We start from the raw sequence: 9,854 nt of genomic DNA on the forward strand, positions 1-9,854 counted from the left end.
TTTTTATATTTTAAAAATTACTATTTTATAAAAATGACTTGACTTTCCCAGCTCACCAACCCACTCCAGTACTCTTGCCTGGAAACTCCCATGGACGGAGGAGCCTGGTAGGCTGCAGTCCATGGAGTTGCTAAGGGTCGGACACGACCGAGCAACCTCACTTTCACTTTTCACTTTCATGCATTGGAGAAGGAAATGGCAACCCACTCTGGAGAATCCCAGGGACGGGGGAGCCTGGTGGGCTGCCATCTATGGCGTCACAGAGTTGGATACGACTGGAGCAACTTAGCAGCAATCAAAATTTTAAGATATTAAATGTTTTATAATGCATAGTACTTTTTATATTTTAAAAATTACTATTCATTAAAAATGACTTGACTTTCCCAGCTCACCAGTTCTATTAATAGGCAATCAAACCTTGTTAAAAAGAAAAATACCTAAAATTTATGCATTTGAGAACATCGAAACAAGTATTATCAGTGTGCATTTCACTTGCTTTATCAGTTTGTCTACATTTAGTAATCTCAACTCTTGTCATTACTGACAAATGTTTTCTCCTCACAAAACTATAGAACTATATTCACCTTTTTCTAGTACTTTAGCTTTCCTTTTTAAAAAAATGTTCCCACATAAACAATTTAAACAGAATCATGAAATGACAACAGAAAACACTCACCTGGCTTGAGAGGTAATACAGCCTATGTGGTGCTCCTGGTGTAAAGCTAAAATTCCACTTTCCATCAAAAAAGCATCTCTGAATTCAACTTAGAATATTTCTATAGGAATAAATTTGAATTGTCTCATATTTTTAAAGTCATTTATTTTAGCCATGAATAAGAACTTATTCATGAAGTACTTCATACATGATCATGATATTATAAGGATACAGATTAAGAACCACTATTTGAAGGTATCACAGACTCTTAAGTCAGGAACTACTGATTAATCTAAGAACTTCATACTTCAATCTTACAGTGTAAAAACATTTTAATTTTGGCCTGATTGATGATTGAAACAATTTGGGAGGGGCCTAAAAAAGAAAAGTTAGATTATTCAATTCCTAATTGAACTATTAAGACATTTTAAAAACAATATTTAAAGCCAATCTGAGACAGTATTATTCCAAGAATGGAAGAGAATTCTTGTCATTGAAGTTAACATGTATACCTGAAAGAAAATCATCCTCTCCACTGGACAAATGGAACTCAAAATGAGTAAAGGGATTTTTCCCCCTAGGGTCTTATAAACAATTAGGAATAGAGAATTCTTTATCTTGCTAGATTATTGGTACAATAAATATAGGTTTAGACACACTGGTTGAGCCTCAAAAAATGTACCTCCTGAACACTCTATGCTCCACCACAGAAGAGGAAACCAAGAAGGAAGAATCTAGGCTACAGAATAGATTCTCTGGATAAGGACAGGAAATACCTAGGTGATAGCTGAGGAATATACCTGGCAGAAAATGTTTCCACATTGGAGGTCAGAGAGCTGGCTCCAGAAGTATCACCAGGGGAAAGAAATTACCTGATATTATGGTTTTTCCAGTAGTCATATATACACATGAGAGCTGGACCATAGAGAAGCTGAGCACCAAAGAACTACACCCGTGGCAGATTCATGTTGATGTATGGAAAAACCAATACAATATTGTAAAGTAATTAGCCTCTAATATAAATAAATAAATTTATATTAAAAAGATACTTTCTAATCATGGTGCTGGAAAAGACTCTTCAGAGTCCGTTGGACTGCAAGATCAAACCAGTCAATCCTAAGGGAAATCAACTCTGAATATTCATTGGAAGGACTGATGCTGAAGTTGAAGCTCCAATACTTTGGCCACCTGATGAGAAGAGCCAATTCATTGGAAAAGACCCTGATGCTGGGAAAGATCGCAGGCAAAAGAAGTGGGAGGCAGAGGGTGAGATGATCAGATAGCATCACGGACTCAGTGAACACCAATTTAAGCAAATTCCAGGAGATAGTGAAGGGCAAAAGAGCCTGGTGTTCTGCAGTCCATGGGGTTGCAAAGAGTCAGACATGACTTAGCAACTGAATAACAACAATCATATAAAAAATTATGAGATCCTTTCCAGAATTATTGAATATGGCAAGATCAAGTCAGATGCTAGAAGAAAATAAGCCCATTATTAACTTCTGAAATAACAAAAAAAGTAATATAAGAAATAACGTCAACCACAGCATGCTACTTGGTTCAGTAGTAAATTAAGTTGGTAGTCTTCATAATGAAAATACTGAATTTGGGATGTAAAAATACTGAAATATTAATATACTAGAAAAATGGTTAAGTAAAATAAGCAAAATTTTCACTCTTTCTAGTAGAAAGTTAATAAATAATCAGCAGATCAAAAGATAGCAACATATTCATATTATTTGGAAACATAAAGGTAAATTCTACAACCACTATATAAGTTGCAAGAGTAAGTTGCTTCTGTGAACATGAAAGAAGGATGAGAAGGATTACCTCTTTTTTAGTCACAAGCATTTTGGTATTATAAACCATCTCCACATAATGTTGGAGGGTGGGGGACAGCACTAAGACAGAAAAAGATTAACAGTTTTACATTTAAAAAAAAAAACCCTCTAAGTTCTGTAAGAAAAGTAAAAATGATTACACCTAAATACATCCACTGGTTTTTAAAAAATAATTTTATAAAGGCTTGTGGGTCAATATTCATTTATAAAAATAAGTACTTTCAGTTTCTAAAAGAAATTTATTTTCATATTTGAAAGTCTTTAAAAGTAACCAAAGGACTTATTACCCTTCTGCATTCTGCTTCTCAGAAAGTACTTTTGAGGTAGATCTGTTTCGGATTCTTTTTCTTTTCCTTTTCTTTTCCGAGGCAGATGAGTTCGTATCCTGTGTTTTTTTCTTTTTCTTCAAACAGCTAAGAGGATTGGGGCCACTTACTTTCTTGCGCTTTTTTCTTCTTCTCTGTTCTGGGTCTTTTACTAAACCCTGTTCCTCTTTGAGTTGCCTGATACTCTGTTTCTCATGCACTGAGACAAGCTGACCGGACTCTACTGCTTTAACAAACGCAATCGTTTTGGGAGAAGGTTTGTCCAAGACTATAGTGTTCTGAATAATAAACATGAGAGGAATTCCAGGCTTTTTCTTTACTTTCATAGACAAATTCTGATCCTATTAAAGAGAAAAATAGAATTATTTAGTTCAAATATAATAATTAGATACCTTAAATAGATTTCTAAGAACTTAAAGAGGACTATACTAAAAATAAAAGATCACCGGTTTTACTTCTCAAATCAGTATGTCCCCCTAACGGTAGTATATTTTATGACAAAAGAAGAAAAACATAAAAACTGAGCACAGTTAAGCATCAACAATGTGAACTGGAATTATCAATATTCTATACTGATCAATATTCTAAGACCACTAATTTTCTAGGACCTCAAAATACAAACTAATGCAACGGTAAATATGTTAAGTGATATCCATCATTCCTACTCTGATACATGTTTCAAGAATGCTCACAGAGATCGAAAGAATAGAAATAAAGTAGGAACTAGCTGACTCAGATTCTTCACTTAGCTCTGCCTCTAACTGTGTAATTTTAATATTCCACAAGCATATTTAAAGAAATCTGTACGTATGTGAACTTATTAATATTCACCCAGAGAGTCTCTCCTCCCCTGCATCCCAGTCTTTAAAAGCCTGAAAGAGTTCCATACTGGTGGTATGGTCTTAAATAATATGAAACACAACTTTCTGAATATATGTATTCATATGTAAATATGAATACACATGAATATATAAATACATATATACATAAATAGTATGACATATAGACACATGAAAAAACATGTATAAACATAAAATGTAAAATCTTTGCTCTACTTACTTTCCTTTTAAGAGCCCTAAAACATATCATCACATCTCTATGTCAATAATTTTTTATTTAAAAGGATATTTTAGTAATGAAGAAGAAAACCATTATGCTTAATCCATCTAATTTCTTCTAATGACAAATAGCTCCACATAAAGTATAAACAGAGATGATTAAAATTGACTCTGGTTTTAAAACGTGTCACCTGTGTTGCCAGGAAATAATGGTGAGGATTTCCATCTTCCACCATGGAAAGCAGACATTCTGATCCACTCACTGCATTCTTGAAATGGGGACAATTTCGAACCTGGCATTTCTGGGCAATCAGCTTTGCCCCATATAAGTCCTTTCCCAATGTTTCCAACTCTTTTAACACACATCTGGAAAATAAAATGTTATTAGCAGCTCACAATTATAACAGACGCATATCAGTTATTCACATAAAGCAAGTATAAAAAACAATCTCAGTTCTTTTTCAAAAACTACAAGCCATACAGTAACCATTTCACTCTCAAAAGACCTGGAAAAATGCATACACCAAGTAGAAGGAACTTAATGAATAGCCGAAATGTACTGAGCATTTATCATATGCAGGCAGCATGCTAACTGCTCTTGACATAAATTCTCCCTTATCTCAAAACAGCCCTACAAAGTCGGGCAGCTTCCTTTAAAATTATCCTTATTTTAGAACAGCTCATTCTGGGAGATTTCAAGTAACATGCCCAAATTCAAACAACTAAAAGTGGTAGAGTGAAATGTGAATCTAAGTAGTTTGACAACAGATGCCCCAACCAGAGTGCTAAAGGCTTCTGTTTCAAGTACAAATTGATAAACCTTTAATTTAAAGTATTTTCAGCTCAGAAAAGTAAACATTCTCAACTCACCAGCTTGTTTAAAAGCAATCACAACTTTCTTTCACTTTGCATTTTCATATTAAGGTGCTGTTTTTCAAACTGTTACCAATGTGTGTGTGCTCAGTGATTCAGTCATGTCCAACTCACCCATGGACTATAGCTCACCAGGCTCCTGTGTCCATAGAATTTTCCAGGCAAAAATACTGGAGTGGGTTGCCATTTCCTACTTCAGAGGATCGTCCTAACCCAGGGGTTGAACCTGCGTCTCCTGCACTGGCAGACGGATTCTCCACCTGGGAAGCCTAATTTCTCATCCACAAATCTGAACCTCTTATGGAGGAGTCAAATATTAGCATTTTAATAAGATCCTCAGGTACTTCCTCTATCCCACTTAAAAATTATGAGAAACAGTGAGTCAAAAGGTTCTTCAACCTGAGCCAACCCTTGCCTGTCTCTCCCTTGCCTCATCCTTTTTATCATCCCATTAGTTTATTTGTTTGAAGAGATTTTGCTTTCTATAGTTACCCATTTTGAATGCTATTCTGAATTTCAGGAGTAAATTGGCAAACATTTACTGAATATTTCCCATGGATGGCCTACCATCAGCTCTTCATCAAATTCACTATGTCTAAAATCAAACTACTTTCCTGTCTCCAAACTTCTCCAGGGCTTGCTAATGCTTTGAATTTATTATCTTCTCAGATACCTTGTTTAGAAATCCGAAATCCTATTTGATCTTCGCTTTCTCACTCCCACCTCTACCCTGTCCCATAGGTGGGTAGTTCTATCTCAGCTTGGTATTTACTTCTGTGACATCTCCTTGTAAAACCCTGGGGTTCCTGCCTTTCCTCTCTCCTATTATTTCTTGACTAGACAACCAAAAAATGGGTTTACCTGTTCTCTTGCTTCTCCAACTCACCCCTTACATAGCTGCAGTTATCTTTTCTAGAAGATATTTATCATGTCTGATAGCATTTACCTCTTGACACACACCAAGAATTAACAGAACAATATGCTTTAAAATAACCTATCAGTAAGGTTAAGTGGGGGTGGGGGAAATAAATGAGTAAGAATAGTCATGTCAATAACTGCAAAAGCTGGGTGGTAGATATTTTGTCATGCTATTCTATTTTTGTGCATGAAATATTCCAGAAGTTCAGAAGCTAAATTCTTTATGGGGAAAAATGCAGCAAAATATAATTTCACCCACTACTTTTCAAACATATGTATATTACAGACTGTATTAAAAATATTAATATTTATGACAGAGCTAAATGGACAAGGTTTGTAGACAGAAGAAATCAACTCTGGAGCACAGGCCATTAGGATGTGGCAGTCCTGAAGGAAAAGGGGATCAAAAATTTAGGATGTCCCATCTTAAGGTCTCTAACTGAATGAAATCTGTATGAAGTTCTGAATACAGAAAGCTGTTTATGGAGTACTATTAGGTGAGAAGCGGAGAAGGCAATGGCACCCCACTCCAGTACTCTTGCCTGGAAAATCCCATGGACGGAGGAGCCTGGTAGGCTGCAGTCCATGGGGTCGCTAGGAGTCGGACATGACTGAGTGACTTCACTTTCTCTTTTCACTTTCATGCATTGGAGAAGGAAATAGCAACCCACTCCAGTGTTCTTGCCTGGAGAATCCCAGGAACGGGGAAGCCTGGGGGGCTGCCGTCTGTGGGGTCACACAGAGTCGGACACGACTGAAGTGACTTAGCATAGCATAGCATTAGGTGAGAAGGGCAGGCCATTAAAATCATATGCAGAGTAAGAGCCCATTCTTATGTGTGTGTGTGCAAAGAACTGGATGAAGTCATTGGTGTGGTCTTATAGTCATTTAAATTTTCTTTTTTCACTTTTTAAAGGAAATATTCTACAAAGGAAAAAAAAAACTACTAAGTTTATGAATAGTAGTTCTTTGTTATGCAGCCTCTATCTATCTTCTTCCCAGCTTCTTTCCTGAGTATACACTATGCTCTAACCTCTTTCCCTTTCATTTCACAACTCCACTCCTTCATTCACGAGTTCTACAAGGGATCTTTCACTCAAAAAATGTCCTTCCCTTCAGAACTGAACTGTGACTGAGCTCAAGTCACTTCCTCTATGAAACCTTCCTTGATTCCACCCTCCCTCTAAACAACCCCACATGGTTTCATCTTACATGTTCCCACACTTTGAGGAAATGAGGAAACTACACGTGGAGTCAAACGTATCAATTAGCGGTTGATTTATGCAACCCACTCCAGTATTCTTGCCTGGAGAATTTCACGGACAGAGGAGCCTGAGAGGATACAGTCCATAGCGTTGCACAGAGTCGGACAGGACAGAACGACTAACACTGGCCATTCGGTTTGGGAGATCATCCTGTTCATCCAGTTATCCTCTGGCTAGAGCAGTGCCTGGCATATTGTTGGTGCTCAAAAAAGGCAGCTGAATAAACGGAGGATCTTGCACAAAGTTCTTAACATCGAGTCTGGCCTTATCTTTCTTGGAATCGAAGATGTTACACCCTGAGGCAGTTGTGAAGCTTGAAAAATTCTTAAACTGGGAAAAGCTTTGCAAACAACCAGCAACCACTTCGAGAAAATAGGTTTTGAGATACCAATAAACGATCCCCAAATACTATACGTCGTCAGACTTCTATAGCAAATTTATAAGTAGTTACGAGCTTTTTTTTTTTTAACAGATGAGTAATTCTAGGCTCAAGCGAGATTAAATAACTTGCCGGAATCACAAAACCGGTAGCACTGGGGTCGGAAGCCAGGTTGAACTGCAAAGGACATGCGCTTGTCCTCCAGACTAACGACAAGCAAATACCCCCACGATACTACCATCTGTCTACACGGTAGATACTCGCCCACCCTCCTCCGCGGCCCGACTGAAAGGTCAACTCCTACTGGGCGGGGCGCTTTGCCCCTGCAGGGCTCGCAATGGATGCCTGCGAGCTGCGGCCCGGCTGCTACCGCACCCGCGGGTCCCCCGCGCCTCCACCCCGACCGTCCAGGCCCACCTGGTGGTGCACAGCTGAGTCTCCGCCATGAGGTAGCGGGGCAACTGCTCTCGCAGCTGGATGCGGCCCCGTAGAGCCGCCTGACAGAAAGTGCCGTCCAGCAATATCTGGTATGGCTCGCGGACTCCAAAATTATTGCGGAAGAAGCCAAGATGCTTCTTCGCATGTTTCTGCCTGGTGATCTTCATGCCTGGCTTCCCGGACCCAGGCCACCCGACCAGGAGGCAGCTTCGAACCAATAATCTAACCCACGACCGGCAATATCTATTTCCCCGGAAACAAATACCCTTGGCCCCGGAAGCAAACGCCCTATCTGTCGCCCCGATTTACGTCACACCCAGTCGAGCGCGCGCTTCATCGTGGTGCCCGCGCTCTAAGGGGCACGCCCTCGGAGGCGGAGCTTGCACTTAAGCGGGAAAACAACTTGATGTGCGATTAGGAGCGAGCATGCGCAGTCAGGTGTCAGACTAAAAGTACTACACGCTGGTGGCGCTAGTGGTAAAGAACCCGCCTGCCAATGTAGGTGGATGTTAAGGGACGACGGTTCAATCCCTGGGTCGGGAAGATCCCCTGGAGGAGGGCATGGCAACCCACTTCAGATTCTCAAGAATTTGCCTTGAGAATCCCATGGACAGAGGAGCCTGGTGGTGGGCTACAGTCCATAAGGTCGCGAAGAGTCCATCACGACTGAAGCGATTTGGCGTGCGAGCGCGCGAGCACACACACACACACACACCCCCTCTTGCGTGTTATTTGGTGCAGCAGCTGAAAAATTGGCGTTATAATAATCAGTGAAAATATTGAGACAATATATCCTAGGCACTGTTCTAGATAAGTTACTTTATATTTCCTCCTTTAATGTTCAGTTCAGTTAAGTCGCTCAGTCGTATCCTACTCTTTGCGACCCCATGAAACGCAGCACACCAGGCCTCCCTGTCCATCACCAATTCCCGGAGTTCACCCGAACTCATGTGCATCGAGTCCGTAATGCCACCTAGCCATCTCATCCTCTGTGGTCCCTTTCTCCTCCTGCCCTCAATCTTTCCCAGCATCAGGGTCTTTTCCAATGAGTCAACTCTTTCCATGAGGTGGCCAAAGTATTGGAGTTTCAGCCTCAGCATCAGTCCAATGAACACTTAGGACTGGTCTCCTTTAGGATGGACTGGTTGGATCTCCTTGCAGTCCAAGGGACGCTCAAGAGTCTTCTCCAGCACCACAGTTCAAAAGCATCAATTCTTCAGCGATCAGCTTTCTTCACAGTCCAGTTCTCACATCCATACATGACCACTGGAAAAACCATGGCCTTGACTAGACGGACCTTTGTTGGCAAAGTAACGTCTCTGCTTTTGAATATGCTATCTAGGTTGGTCATAACTTTCCTTCCAAGGAGTAAGCGTCTTTTAATTTCACGGCTGCAATCACCATCTGCTGTGATTTTAGAGCCCCCCAAAATAAAGTCTGACACTGTTTCCACTCTTTCCCCATCTATTTCCCCATGAAGTGATGAGACCGGATGCCATGATCTTAGTTTTCTGAATGTTGAGCTTTAAGCCAACTTTTTCACTCTCCACTTTCACTTTCATCAAGAGGCTTTTTAGTTCCTCTTCACTTTCTGGCATAAGTGTGGTGTCATCTGCATACTGAGGTTATTGATATTTCTCCCGGCAATCTTGATTCCAGATTGTGCTTCTTCCAGCCCAGCGTTTCTCATGATGTACTCTGCATATAAGTTAAATAAGCAGGGTGACAATGTACAGCCTTGACGTACTCCTTTTCCTATTTGGAACCAGTCTGTTGTTCTATGTCCAATTCTAACTGTTGCTTTCTGACTTGCATATAGGTTTCTCAAGAGGCTAATAATTCTCAAATGAGGGAAGAAAGGGATCAAAGTATTTTGGATGACTGTGATTGGGCCGGTTTGCAATGGTTACCTTCCTATAAAGAAGCTGAGCCTGAGTACTAAGGACACCTGGTCCTTTAGTGTCAGAACTACCAGTGGAACCCAGGTCTCCTGACTGAAGTTCAAGTGTTCTGGCACCCCTCCACATCTCCCCCATAAGACCACTGTCTCTAAAGAGGCAAATGTTAGAGCAAAAAGTACTACCATTTTGCATTTCTTCTG

At 40.0% G+C, this 9,854-nt stretch overlaps 1 protein-coding gene across 1 annotated transcript; it reads right to left on the reverse strand.

Annotated features, from left to right (window-relative positions):
* Positions 1-803: 803 nt before the first annotated feature.
* UTP23 (UTP23, small subunit processome component) lies at positions 804-8,018 on the reverse strand. Its single transcript, XM_027561282.1, has 3 exons — positions 7,733-8,018; positions 4,072-4,246; positions 804-3,163 (listed from the first exon to the last, which is right to left on the reverse strand). The coding sequence occupies exons 1-3, from the start codon at positions 7,918-7,920 to the stop codon at positions 2,780-2,782; spliced, it is 747 nt and encodes a 248-aa protein (XP_027417083.1). The 5' UTR covers positions 7,921-8,018; the 3' UTR covers positions 804-2,779.
* Positions 8,019-9,854: the final 1,836 nt, after the last annotated feature.

This window comes from Bos indicus x Bos taurus, chromosome 14 (assembly GCF_003369695.1).
Source record: "Bos indicus x Bos taurus breed Angus x Brahman F1 hybrid chromosome 14, Bos_hybrid_MaternalHap_v2.0, whole genome shotgun sequence".
Lineage (NCBI taxonomy): Eukaryota > Metazoa > Chordata > Mammalia > Artiodactyla > Bovidae > Bos > Bos indicus x Bos taurus.

Coding starts and splice junctions, on each gene's coding strand:
- UTP23 (XM_027561282.1), bottom strand. CDS start 7,920: ATGAAGATCACCAGGCAGAAACATGCGAAGAAGCATCTTGGCTTCTTC. Junction 4,247..7,732: donor ACTCAGCTGTGCACCACCAG/GTGGGCCTGGAC, acceptor TTTATTTTCCAG/ATGTGTGTTAAAAGAGTTGG. Junction 3,164..4,071: donor ATTATTTCCTGGCAACACAG/GTGACACGTTTT, acceptor TCTCTTTAATAG/GATCAGAATTTGTCTATGAA.